The 14,704-nt window shown below is 36.1% G+C and overlaps 1 protein-coding gene across 2 annotated transcripts in view; it reads left to right on the top strand.

The window, feature by feature from the left end:
- Nucleotides 1-14,383, top strand: part of Ttll7 (tubulin tyrosine ligase like 7) — a 157,817-nt gene extending 143,434 nt beyond the window's left edge. For both annotated transcript variants that reach the window (XM_008826228.3, XM_008826227.3), the window contains 2 exons: nucleotides 1,262-1,435; nucleotides 10,633-14,383. In XM_008826228.3, the coding sequence (XP_008824450.1) occupies nucleotides 1,262-1,435; nucleotides 10,633-10,753 (295 nt within the window). In that variant the 3' untranslated portion in view covers nucleotides 10,754-14,383. The remainder of the gene's footprint in view (nucleotides 1-1,261; nucleotides 1,436-10,632) is intronic.
- Nucleotides 14,384-14,704: the final 321 nt, after the last annotated feature.

Here is a 14,704-nt window from a genome sequence, read left to right as displayed (position 1 = left end):
CTTGATAAACACATATGCAGTTTTTCTTATGTTTTGTAATAAATTTTGAATTATTTATATATTGTTATTTATTGAATGAAAATATTTACTCCTTTGTGAAGAACTGTTTTATATTTAGATTTGAACATTTCAAAATCCAGAATAAAATTTATTTTTTTCAATTAACTAATTTGAGTCTTATCTCTCTATGAAGACCTGGCATTTGCTGATGATATGCTATCTTCTTAGACCATGCTTCTCCTGGTCTTTGTTAAAAAAAAACTGAAACATTTTAAACATTTTTTAAGTGACCAAAACATTTGGTAAAATTCCAGATATATCAAATATATGGAAGGTTCAAAATTGGGACTTTGCATTTCCCATTAGGATGTACTTTTTTTTCAGGAAAATATTTTTCTTCTTAGTATTTTTTTCCTCTCTGAAAACCTAGTCTCTTTCCTCTGAAGATTACACAGATTGTCTTATGTTAGATGAGACTTGAACCATTACAAGTTTCAAACTACTTTCCTCTAAGGTTTGAAAAGAGGTTTAACTATACTAAGTGTCCCCATGCTCTGCCTGTGGTGAGGTATTTCTGATTTAAGCTATGGTGATGAACTGGGGAATTGTTAGCAATAACAATACAACCACATGAACACCAAACATTTGAGGCTTCCAGGGAACCAGTGTACTATCCCTGAAGAAGCCCTGTTCCCTGAAGGAGGAAGGAAACCAGCTCAGACTGCAGCAGTGAGTGCCCGTGGAGGTAACATCACTTCTAGAATACAGACCAGTGGTCCAGGAATCCCATGGGATAATTATGTCTGAAATTATTTTAAAAGGGGGTGGTCATCATCAAGGGGTCAAACTAAATTTTCCTAGAGCAGAGAGGCCACAAATTAAATTATAATTTTATTATCCCTTTGTGTGATCATTACTAGGGTACATATAAAATCCTAGTCAACCTAAATTTTTAGAAATTAAATTTTGAGAAATTAGCTGAGTACTTTGCAAATACTTTAAGCAGAAGGTAGCGAAACATCTTGTTAGTTACCCAAGTTGGTAGCACCAAAGGCCTTAAAGACAAATAGTATATGGAGTCAATGTTGTTTTTTAAAATAAGCCTGATTTCCTAGTCTGTATTCATAATCTTTCAGTCTTCCATAGTTGCTACACATGTGACTTTCTACTTTCCTTTCTCCACTTGTTACTACCTAAGTATTTTAGCTTGTTGCCATTTTTAACAGTGAACATAGAGTTGTGTCTGTTTCCATGCCAACAGATCCTCTTGGGAGAGCATCTTCGGTAAAAGCCCTGAGGTGGTGACCCCTCTGCAGCTCCAGTGTTGCCAGCGCCTGGTCGAGCTTTGCAAGCAGTGCCTGCTAGTGGTTTACAAATACACAACGGAAACAAGAGGACCCATCTCAGGCATTGGTTCCGACTGGGGTAGCACCAGGTACTTAAAAAAAAACCCTCACTCCTCTGTGTGTTTTGTACAAAGGCATGTCATAGCACAGTTTAAAATTCAGAGGGTTTTAAAAAAATATTGGGAGTCTTATGCTTCTACACCTAGGGATGGAGCCAGAGACTGAGAATCCATACATGCTATAATCTTTCATTTTATATAAGCTTGGCCTTTAAGGGACTGAGCAGGAATGCCAGTCACAAACTTAAACGTGCTGCAAATAATATGATTGGAAATAAATAAACTTAGTTTGTACATTCTTCCTTCCAGAAACCCAGTGAGAGCACTAAAATAATGTGGTAATAATTTAACTGTGGTTTCCCAGTAAGGATACTGTAATATTTACCCTTGAGAACTTGTCAGTTCAGAAGGTAATGTTGCTTTAATTTTATTTTTCAGTATTGCCACATCTACATCATGAACAGATCAGTAGGAGGTGAATTTTTGTTAAGTTCTGTTTCGAACTTGAGTTTCGTGAATGTCCAGTTAAAATGGGTAGTTTTCTAGAAGCAAAAACAACAACAACAAAAAGAGCAAGTAAAAATAGCGGCAAAAGTTTAACAGCCGTACTTTGAGGCCTGTACTAATCTGGTCAGAGGGACACAAAGGACAGTTTTTGCTCCTAGCCCTCCTAGGTTGACTAAGTTCCAGGGGACTATGAGCATCTTTCAGAATGTCCTATAACTGTGGTGAGTCATCTATCCTCTTGATTAAGGAGGCCCTGGAGACCCCACCAGATGGACCTGAACCAGTGTCCAGTCTACAAAGAGGAGGGTCAACACAGAGGAATCATTTCCTCCATGCTTCCAAGCAAAGCCAGCCATGGTCGAGCAGGACCTTTGACTTATCTTCACATAGACAGAACTGGTAAAAGAAAGGAGCTGGGGGCTCCTCTCAAGGCCATGTGACCTCTGAGGAACAGATCCTCAAATGGCCTTAAGAGTAAAAATAAATTGGTTTATCTGGGCAAACTAACTGTAGGGTCTTAAACACCCAAAAGGAAAGTATAACCAGAGATTAATGGGGTCAATATAATATTTTGAATCCATATATATAGCTAAAGTCTACATAACAAGAAACAATACCAGACAGGAGAGTTGTTAGCCTTTGAGTTGTTGGCCAGGGTGGACCAAGAGACTCCCAGACAGTAACCCAGCATAGAACTGGGAAAATGAACAGCAGACCCCAATCTTATCTAAAGGAATATTGACAACTGATTGCTGCTAGATGAGGAACAGCTGATCTTCCTAAAACAAGGATCTCTAGATAGGCTGACTAGATTCAGCAGATGGACAGCACTGGGGAATGGCTGGGGGCACTGGCCACACAGTGGACAGTAACAGGGATGACAGAGTATATGGGCTCCAGTGGGGGGGAGGCTATGGGAGGGTGCCACTTGGGAAGTGGGTATATAGATGAAAAAGATTTTTTGGGATGTTCTGTATGAAATACACACACAAAAAAATCAACAAATTAAAAAAGATATATTTGAGGAGGAAGCATAAAAATTTACTTCATGTTAATTAGTAGAGGTGATAAACATTACCATTGAAATGACGACTTTATAGCCATACACAGGTGCCAAGGATCTGAGTGCAACCAAGTATGACTAGTAATAATCAGACAAATATAGTTTTTTACATCTAAGTGTTAGTAGCATTAAAAATGAGTCTTTCTGTAGGACATGGTGTATTTTAAAATGAAATGCAGATCTTCTTTAAAGGTTAAAAACTCATTCAATTTTATGTCTTACAGGGTTTGTACTGAGTTTACTATTGTATAACTGTATTAATTCAATTGTGAACCCAAAAATTTACAGCCACTTTTGAAAGATGTATCTTTGTACCAGAAATTGTTATTGAATATGTTAAAGTCATAATGAAATGCTTCTTCTAATCATGTGGTTATTAAATAAATAAAAAAATGCAAAAAACTAATAATTAGTGTAGCTTAGAATGTCTCCACATAATTATAATTCTGATTAGAATGAACTTCACTTCACAACTTCAGGGTTCTGTTACCTCTGGGCTTGGTTTGGTTTAGTGGTAGGAAACTGAACCCAGGGCCTTGCACATAATAGGCCGGTACTCTGCACACTGAGCTACATCCCCAGCCTTTGGACATTTAGTTTTATTGTGCATAAGTTATAGTGCTGTTCAAGGTCAAAGAATGTAAGTCATGACTTTGAAAAACTAAGGCTAGCCAAAAAAGTCAGGTAGTAAGTAAAAAAAAAAAAAATGAAGCCACTATAACTTGAATTTTCTTTCTGAAACAGCTAGAAATTGATCTGTCTATTAAAAATATTTCAGGGAGGATAATAAAGCCCTAAACAGTGACCTATAACAGGGAGATGGCTCAGAATGTTTTTCCCAAAAAGTACAGAGCATGTATTTGTCTTAGATTTTCATTGCACGTTGTATATGATGTTCAACCTATTTTAACTCATCTACAAATAGCAACCAACTGATCTTAATAATTCTAGAGGGAAAGTAAACCACGAATATTTAAAATTTATAGAGGTTATATTGTACGGTCTTTTAAAAATATTTTATTATTTTATATGTGTATGAGTGTAATGCCTGCATGTGTGTAAGTGCATCCATGTCATACAGTGTCTGTGGAGGTCAGAAGAAGGTGTTGGATCCCCTGAAACTGGAGTTAGGACAGTTGTTAGCTGCCATATGGGTGCTGGGAATCCAACCTGGATCCTCTATGAGAGAAGTCAGTACTCTTAATGCTGAGCCATCTCTCCAGCTCCGTATAGACTAGTCTTAATAATTTGAAGCAAATTATTGAAATGAAACCTGAATTATTTTAATTTATAATTTCATATGGTTTAAAAGAATGATAGCCATTGTTTAGGCATTATAACCCAGAAATGGAGAGCCTTTTAAGTAGTAACTCTGGTGGTATGATCAGGAACACTTCAGATTCCTGGCTAGGAAGGAGTTTATTCATACTTTTATATCATTCCTACAATTCTGCCTTTTATACCTCAACTTATCTTGATGGATCATACAGCTATGTCCCCCAATTGCTTCAGGTTTTTAAATTTTTTCTTCTCATCTTCATGCAAGAAGATGGCCCTGGAATTTTGAGTTCTAGATTTCTGAGGAGTGTTCAGATGAGCCTCGTATTAAGATTGTAAGCTTGGTATTAAGGTTGTGTCAGTAAATGCACCGTAATTCTCACCTGAGTTCAGATCCCTTAAATTACAGGAGGTGGGGGTAGATAAGTTCACAAAAGGTAATTCTGTTACTGATCATTCACACTGGGGCCATGGTACAGAAGTGGCCTCAGTGAATTTCTGATATGGAACGCGAAGATTAAACTTACTAGCTAAAAGACAGAGTTGGATCAAGCCAAGGTTTCTACTACCATTACCCAACAAAGTCTAGTTCCTTGAACCGTGATGACTGGACGACAAGTGAGCATGCATCTTCTCTGTAGAGGAGCTGAGCCACGCAAACTTGTCTCCAGCTTTTAATCTACTAATTAGATAATGAAGTTCTGGAAAGAGGCCAGGACATTTATGCTATTGAAAGTTAGCTCTTCGTGGAAGACCAAGAAGTAGAGGGAAATAAACATTCCTTTGGAATATCTATTAAAACTCAAGTGAATGTCACAGTAATTTACAAACATCAATATTTCCTCGTAGATAGATAAGTAACTCTATACCATTTTACTTTATGGAGTTTAGTATTTAATAGATTGATTACATATATTTATATATACTTGATAAAATATACATATGAATTTATATGTGTAGATAAATATTAATTACAAATCAGTGTATAAATAAATATAAATATAGCATATACATGCATGAGGTTTACTTGAATACTTTTTGAGGCGATACATCGTTGGATATTTTATTTGTAAAACTAAAAGAGGAACAGTTGACTTTAGTGAGTTTTAATAGAGCCATGTTGACATTGACATTAAGCAATATTTCCCAAGAGCTTTTAAATATTATTCATTCTGGCATTTATTAAATAGAAGAGAGTGGTTTCCAACCTGTAATCTCAGAAAAATAATAACACAGCCCCCCCAAAAGACACTGCAGATACAAAACTCATAATAACCAAGCAAATAGAGTTGGGATCAGAACCCAGGTGATCAATTAGAAATACACACCTATCTGTACACTCTTCAGGACTCTAAAGTTCTTGGGACTAGCTTGATATTCCAGTGTATTAGGGTTATTTGGGAAATGTTGGACTCTCTAACCACTTTCTAGTGTCCAGGTTTATATGATTTCTAATTGATCCTATACAACCCACCCTGAGAATGGAAAAAGAGGGAACTCAGTTCCATTCTGTTATGTGAATACCCCACCTTTGGTACCAGAACCCCAAAAGAAGTTTATTGGCAAAGAAAAACAAATATTGTATTCTTACCTCTCAAGATACATGGAAAATCCAAAGCTAAATATTAGCAAGCTAAAACGAGAGTTAGATAAGGTGATCCCCCATCCAGCCTCTGCTTGTGGCATCAGTGGAAGGGCAGAGTCACCTGAGGAGGTGAGCCACCTCTTTTGCTACCTTTTGGAACAGAAGACCATTTCATAAGATTCAGAGAGAGGGCTGAGAATGTAGCTCAGTGGTAAGACTGTGGTGCGTGTTCCAGGCCCTGGGTTTCATTCCCAGCAGTGTCCCCCACCCAAGGTACCAATCAATCGAATCAATCACTTGATTAAATTCACTCTACACCCATGCTTTGAAAACTGTTTACTCAGCTAGACAAAGAAGAGAAAAAGAGTTACCGTCTAATACAAGGTAACTATAAAAGCCTCACAACGCACATGCCTAAATGTTGAGGTTTTCCTTTTCAGACAAGAAAAAAGATGAACTATTGTCACTACATGTTCTCAGCCTCAGACTGGAGCCACACACTTCAGTGAGGAAAAGAAAGAAAAGTCATTAAACTTGAAATAAAGGACTGAAAATTTATTACTAGTGAATATGTTTGTGTTACTATGTATCTATAGATAAATGAAGTGAATTTAACCATTTTGATGAAATCAATGTAAGAAAATAAATTATATTTTCTTTATCAACAACAGATAGAATGTGAAAAATCTAAATTCCAGTTTCAGTAGCTTGAAAGACTATCAGATACCTGGGATTAATCTAGTAAAAATGGCAAACTTTATTTATAACAAATGAGAAAGAGAAAATTCCTTACACAAATGGCACTTAGGAAAGTTCAATTTCTAAGTAATGATAAAAAATAAACTTGATTTTATTCATAAACAAAAACTGAGCTAAGTAAACAGTCATGAAAAGTTGAAATTTTAGGTGATAATTTCGGAGAGTGTTTGCATGAATATGAGATGCGTAACAATTAGAAAAACATCTTCAAAAGGATTAATCAGACAGGAAAAGATGAATGTATTTCACTGTATTAAAACTGAGAATATATATTCACCACAACACCCTATTATGCAGTGGAAAAAAGAACAGATACAGGAAGGTTGAGACAAGCCCTTGGAATGGCACCCCCCTCACAGTTCGCTGCACCCTCCTGCATCAAGAAGCAGCCAACACAGCGCCCTACCACATGCCCATAAGCAAATCTGACAGAAAATCCCTCAGTTGAGGTTTTCCCTTCCCAGGTGTGTGTCAAACTGACATCAAGATTAGCCACCACAGTGACTCACAGGTGAACCGAATGGACATAGTCGGAGGTATTTCTCCTGGACACAGGTTCCCTATGAGTTAGGTGTGCACAGCAAAAATAAGCTAAGATAAAAGCTGTAAACTTTTTGGTGCTTTATATAAACTCTTCAAATGTACTCTATAAATTCACTTCCTTGAAACAATTTTCTTGAAAAAAAATCAAATTGTATTATTTAACTCCAATGCAAAGAACAATTTAAAAGTAATATCTTTGGTGTTCAGCTCAGCTACTCTGGGGTCTCCCAAGAGATACATTATAGGTGGAGACTTTAAGGCAAATAAGCTATTGCATTTCTCTGTAATGCCTTATAATACCCCCTAGCATTTGCTTTAGGTGAGCGCAGTGTTTCTTCAGTGAAATCTCATATGCTTTTCCAAGTCCGCCCTCACTTCTGTTGCTTTCAAGTCCAAAAGAAAAGTATCATCTTAACTTCTGCTACTGAAAACTCGAGTTTGTGACATGTATTATAATCTACTTTCTAGATTGGTTTATACTTTATATTTCTGAAAACAATTATGAACAACTGCATCTAAGTTTTAAAATGGAGATGGATATACAATGGTATTTTTGTGGAATTGTTGTGACAGGATAGTGAAATCCTGAAGAATACTGATGTTGCATCTGCCCACACAGATCTGAGTCCTACCTAGTCAGTCCCTGGCTATACGACCAGCAGCAGGGGATTTGACCCTATGTGCCTCATGAAGTATATTCACCTGTAAAATGCCCCTAATAGTAACATCTACTTGGATAATTGTTATCAGAATTCTATGTGTTAATATTTTTAAGCAATTAGAATAGTGCTGGGCCCTAGAAAACACGATTTAAATAATGCCTTAATAGAATGTGAATTAGTTAGGCTCCTGTACCTTTTGCTTTTTATTTTTTCATGGGCAAAATGAAAATCTTTAACATCGAGTATTGTGAGGCTGAGTGTGATGGAACACACCTGTAAGGTAATGCCAAAGGAGCCTGAGGCAGGAGGATGATGAGTGTCTGTGCTACTGAGAGACATGGTAGAAAAGAAAGTTTATGTGATTGTCATTAAAATAGCAATAGTACTGATTGCTTGGTAAAGTTTTTTTTAAAATATGGGGACTGGGCGATGGCTCAGTGGATAAACTACAGGAGGACCTGAGTTCAGATCCCCCAAACCTATGTAAAAGCAAAAGCCTGGCAGGTGTGGCTATCACCTATAACCCCAGCACCCAGGGGATGGTATCTTTGTGGCAAGCTGCCTAGCTTTACTCACTGGAATTGGTGAGCAAGCTCAGAGTTCAGTCAGAGACTCCACCTGCCTTGGTAAATAAACTGGTGAGTGACTAAGGAAAACACCTAACCTCAACTTGGGGCCTCCACATGCATGCACAGGCACCCACATACATGCATGCATTCCATGCACACATAAACATGTTAAAAAATTGGTAGAAGTTTCTGTGTACTGTGTAATTCCTGTTGAGCCCTGGCGTATCTTCTACAGAAGAACACCTATGTTTATTTTACACCTTGCCTTGCGTAAGAAGGAAAGGTTTTTCCAAGCAAAAGGTATCACATTAATCATCCTGACCCCAGTAGCTCTTGACATCATAATTAATCCATATAAATTACCCAAGTGATAGTAAGAAAATAATTTATATAATCTGTGATATGAGAAATCAGTTGTTTCATTATTCATTACCCATTATGAAATTTTGATTTAATTTAATTTGTTGTATACTATTTTACTGCTCTATTAACTTAATGATTTGAGCAATTATTTATAGTTTGTGATACTAGGTAACAGATTTAGTGGATATTATTATTCATGATGAAATAATGTTTATGGATATTATGGAAAATTCTGTTTTAATCTGAATGCTGTTTGCTGTTTGATTATAATGAATTCATTTTCTTTTTATAAAATTCACAGGAAATAGCTGTAAATCTACTTTTCCATTGGTAGAGAGGTATCCTAATTCTCAGTATCATGTAACATAGAAGAGGCAGCTGACAGTGTTCTTGTCCTTCTTGGTTTTTCTTATCTGTTTATTTATGACACTGTCCCTGGAGGATTCCAGGGTCAAGAGAAGAAGATAAGCCAGCAGATACTCTCCCATTGTTTATTTTTCCAAGACCACAGCTAATTACTAATCTTCTGTTGCTACTTCTGTTCTTAGAAATTCCTCATCCATATCTTTGTCCTGACCCTACAGCATGTTCCTCAAGTCAGCACTTAGACTTAGACTTTGAATATTGTGGTTAATTTGTTCTTGTGCATTTCTTTGGCCATTTGGCTCTAGATGTATAGACTGACTGGCATAATGATTATTGAGGTATTAGCAGGAAAAAATTATATGACAACAGTTTGAATTTACTTGCAGTCTTTATTATTTTATTGATTTGGAATATGCATATTTATTTTGAGGCAGGGTCCTTACTGTGCAGCTCTGGCTGGCCTGGAACTAATATGTAGACTGGGCTGGCCTTGAATTCACAGAGATCTGCTAGTCTCTGCCTCCCTAGTGCTTGGATTAAGGGCATATGCCACCACCACACCTGGTCTAATAGTCATACTTTTCTTATGTAAAAATGAATGCTTTGTTTACAGAATGTACCCATTCTTTGGGAGATGTGATATATGCCATCTTGTCTTTCTAAAATATGGAAAAATCACATATTCTGAAATATATTTGGCCACATGGTCACATGTAACTTGTAATCAAAAGCACTGTATAATTCTAAGAATATAAAATTTATAATTAAGAATGTTTTAGCTTAACTAAAGTTATAATGTATTAATGACACATTGTAAAATTAGGGTCAGTAGTTCCAACATCTTTGAAATGAATAATTATTATTAATGAAGTTTGTCAAATTGTTCATGGAAATTTTTAGTAAAAGGCTAAAGGTTTGAGAAACTGGCGAATGCCCAATTCTCACATCTCCTGTTTCAAAGGTATACTTGACTGGCTCCACACTTTACATACAGGGACTGATAGCGAACTGTAAGTTCATGTGAACGGTTGACTGTTACAAGCATTGAATGCAATAATTTGGGGTGTTATGGGGCACCAATTTAACATGTTGAATGTATGCATAACTCTTAATGACCTTCAGTCTTAAGGAACATTTTATATAAATTGCATTGTTGTGATAGTAACATTTTGAAAAATTATTTATTTAATAACCACATAATTAGAAGAAGCATTTCATTACAACAGCATTGACATATTCAACAACAATTTCCAGAGCTAAGATACAGCTCTCAAAATTGGCTGTAAATGTTTAGGTTTACAGTTGAATTAATACAGTTATACAATATTATACTCAGTATAAACTCTATAAAACCTAAAATTGAAAGATGCTTTAACCTTTAAAAAAGATCTCCATTTCATTATTAAAATATAGTGTTTCATGATAGTAACATTTTCAGTTAGAATGCGTATTACTAATTGTGCAGACCTTCATGAGCAATGCTCACATTTATTTTCTTTTAACAATCTAATTTTCTAAACTATTGTTTTTAGGCATTTGGTGCCAGGAAGTACCCAGTTCTTCATGAGATCATCGTTGTACAACACGAAATACAGTTCATCTGCAATGACTCGTTCCAATGTTTTGTTCACGTCGCAATATGGCCATTTGTGAAGCTGAGTGGAAGATGGCCATGGGTTATGCATAATAGCAATTCGTTAATTTCTTCCAGTTGAACCTTCGAAGGAAGTGACCCTCAAGTGCTGTCTTATGTACATATGTCATAGAAATGTGTGAAATATATACACACGTGCACTCAACATATAGATATATATTTATTATATGTAAGAATTAGCAGAAAACTGAATATAAGACTTAACCTTTCTGGAAATGTAATAAACCATGTTAAAACTGTTTACACAAATATGCAAACATGTAGAATTTGCTAGGTTTATAATTAATTACTTCCTACTAGAAATGTTATTTTTGCTGCAGAGTATATAAAACAGAATTGATCTTGATGATCCCATTACAGTGTTAAATTATTTTCTAGATAACGGCTTTTGACTTGAGAAAGCACTGGTTAGTATAGTATCTATGGCTTCTCTTGCTCATACTTGCTATTTAATAGTGAAGATTTAGAAACCTGGTGTTGGCTTCATGGTCGGATTAGGACAAAACGGGTTTATCATTATTACAGCACACTCTAATATCCTAACTTAACTAGCCAACATTTAATTCCCCTATATGAAAATTTAGCTACTTGTGATAGTGTGCATTTTCAATAGAGATCTGATATGACTGTGTTATGATCTAAAATGGGTGACAATCCAGTGGGTTAAGAATAAAATGTAAACTAGTTTTCAATGGGGAGTCACGTTAAAGAACTGAAAACGATGGTAACGACCGAATCTTTCTGTATGACTTTTGTGTTACATAGCACTCACTTTTGTTTGGAAGTGTATCATTGATCAGTTTAAGTCTCTAAATGTTGAGACCAATTTACATTGAAAAGTCTGACAACAGTAGTTTCTCATTGAACCGGAGAAAAGAAACAATTGTGAATGGAAGACTCCAGTGATCACATATTACTCTTCACTGATGTGCCCCTGGGGGATTCTTTTAATCACAGTGCAGTAGGAAGCTGTCTTCCTGTGCAAAGGCATTCTGCATGAGTTTCGGAGCAACCTGTTGTCTTTCTCTCTTCTCTTGCCACAGCTTTAGAACCAATGAGGGAGCTTTCCATTTTCCATAAAAATATAAACTATACTCTCATTGATTGAATTAAGAAAGTATAATATTTACTTAAACTTTTCCCCAATGGTTTTACTCACGGATGTTAATTATCTGCAAAACTCAGGTAAAACACCTTTTTATATCCTAAAAGTTTCTTCCAGTAAATCAAGAAATGACCTCAGAGCGGAAGAAATAAGAAGCAAATTGGGCTGGGTAGGTGGCAACCCCACATTGTAGGCTGTATGGATTTTGCTTTTAGAACCATATTTGGATAGTGTTCTTGACTGAAGTGCTCATTCCTTATGCAAACTGCTGCTAGCTTCTTGGTTTCTGCACGGCTGCCTACCCTGCCACACTTCAGCAGAGACTCTTCCTTACTGGCCGCATCCCAAGTCATTTAGTGTTGTGTCTTTGAAACAGAATAAAGCTTTCAGGACAAAAGAAATGCATGTGGTGTTCAGGAGTCCATTTTGTGACTTCTCAACTATATTATACATTTCTTAGAAGAAGCAATACAAAAATTGCAATATTATGAAATTTCTGGAAGAATAATCAACAAATCAGCCCCTTTATATAGAGTATTTGTTATCATTTTTCTTTTAAATCCATGATCTAAAAGTCAGGGAGTTGTGACTTAAAATGACTGGTAAGTAATGCCAACTCAGTTTGCTGGTCATTCTCTTTCTTGACCTTAAATTACAGATGATTATTTAATTTACTAGAGCATATGCTCTGAAACTTCTGTCTTGTACAGGAAGGGTGTATTTATTTAAATAAAAATATAGAATGTCCAACTTTAGGAATTCTCACCTTAGAAACACATATTAAAAGCTAAGAGTAAATTTAAATTCATGAAACTGCCAAGTATTTGGTGAAGAAATATTGTTTTTCTAGCTACTCAAGTCTGGTCTCATTTTGAGCAGCAGAATTTCCTTGCCTGCATTTTCCTGTTTTGATGGGTCTGGTTGTGAGGAAAGCCATGTGTTCATTATTTGTGTCCACTGCCTGGTGTGCTGTGGGCTGTGGTTGTCATGGCACCATTCCCCAATGAGCAGCTAAGAGACAGCATGGTGATGAGCCCTGGAAATCTTGGGAGACCATAAACAGGTATTAGAGGGCTGAAAGAACCCTTAGTTATATTCTCATGAAGTTTTTATTCATAGGGTTAAGGTATACCAAAAATATCTGAGAGTGTAAGTCTCTCTCTGTCTCTGTCTGTCTCTGTCTCTGTCTCTCTGTCTCTCTGTCTCTCTGTCTCTCTCTCTCTCTGTCTCTCTCTCTCTCTCTCTCTCTCTCTCTCTCTCTCTCTCTCTCTCTGAGTTGTCTGGGAAAACTCCAGAAGGTACTTGATTTCACCAGAATTTTTTAAAAGGCAGTTTGGTTAAATTACAGTGGGAGTATATTTTCATTTTGTTATAGAAAGGCACCCATGATCATTTGGCAGAGTTCAAGATTGGAATGCATCCCCAAGTGATGATAGGGATGATTTCCAAATTGTCCAATATCAACTTGTTCTAAATCAGCACCTACAGACATAGTCTAGAACAGCAAATTAGTTTTCGCTTGTTAAACCAGCTTGTGGATCTGAATCTGTTAAAGGACCTGTTGAATTTGTGCTTAGATGATTTTACCACCCACAAAATTCATTTTGTTAGCTTTCATTTATCTTTAATATATAAAAATAGAGTTATATTTGTATCAAATATGAAGTGTATAGGTAAGAAACTCTGTAAGATGCAAAGGTCTATCATATGTCTAAATGAGGCATAAATACACAGAAGTTTTCGTTATGCCTCCTCCCTAAATTAAACCAAAGCAAACGAAAACCCCTTTATTTTCACCTAGTGTTTAAGCATCATTAAAGGATAAGTGGCTCCTAGACCTCAAGGAAATGATTCCTTTAGAATTCTCCTTTTAGCTTAGAAAGCAGATGCATATGCAATTCTGCTAATTTGAAATTTAAGATGTTTTACTATAAATTCAATGCTTTCTTTCCTTTGACTTGTCAGTCACTCTGTTTAAAAATTTTCTTAAAAATCTAAACATATGCAATACATACCCCTTCACAAGTACCAAAAAGGTAGTTGCATACATTTTATTATTTACCTTTCTATAAAGTACTGATTCATTATTAACTACATATTAAAAAAACAATAGCAGATGTCTCAGGAGTGACAGAAAACACGTTCCTTTTCTCGTTGGCAATGCTAATTTGCATTTTGAATTTACTTGGTTCTAAGAATTAATAATAAACAGCATAACTATACAATTGTGCTCCTGTGACCTGGTCATTTTTTGAACATTTGTTTTTCTCTTTAAATTGGGAACTTCAAGTTTGTAAAGGCCATATTACCTGCATATTAATTAATAGATATTTAAATATTTTGGACTAATGATTGCTTACGAATACACTTAAAATATAGAAAACTATTTCTTATAGCAAAACTATTCCAGGACTGGAGAGATGGCTCCATGGTTAAGAGCACTGGTTGTTCTTGTGGAGGACCCAGGTTTGATTCAAAGCTAACATGGAAGTTAACAACTTGTCCTAAATCCAGTTCCAGGGCATTGATACCCTTTCCTGACCTCCGCAGGCATTGCATGACACAGGTGCGTTTACATTATGCAGGAAATGCACTCATACACATAAAATAAAAATAAAATTAAAAAAACCTGTTCTTGCTGCTTTTGCTTTCTCTATTTTCATTTTTCCTTCTTTATTTCTTTTAAAGCTTTATACTGTGCCTGGACAAGGTCAAGAAAAGAAAAATCTTGCCTTTTTTTTTTTTTGAGAGAGGGTCTCCCTGTAACCCTAGCTGGTCTAGAACTTGCTATGTAAACCAGGCTGGGCTTGATCTCACAGGAATCCTCCTGTCTCTGTTTCCCAGT

This window comes from Nannospalax galili, unplaced genomic scaffold, assembly GCF_000622305.1.
Source record: "Nannospalax galili isolate Female #2095 unplaced genomic scaffold, S.galili_v1.0 scaffold9, whole genome shotgun sequence".
Lineage (NCBI taxonomy): Eukaryota > Metazoa > Chordata > Mammalia > Rodentia > Spalacidae > Nannospalax > Nannospalax galili.
The sequence above is the reverse complement of the archived record's forward strand: the minus strand, read 5'-3'. Positions and strand labels throughout refer to the sequence as shown.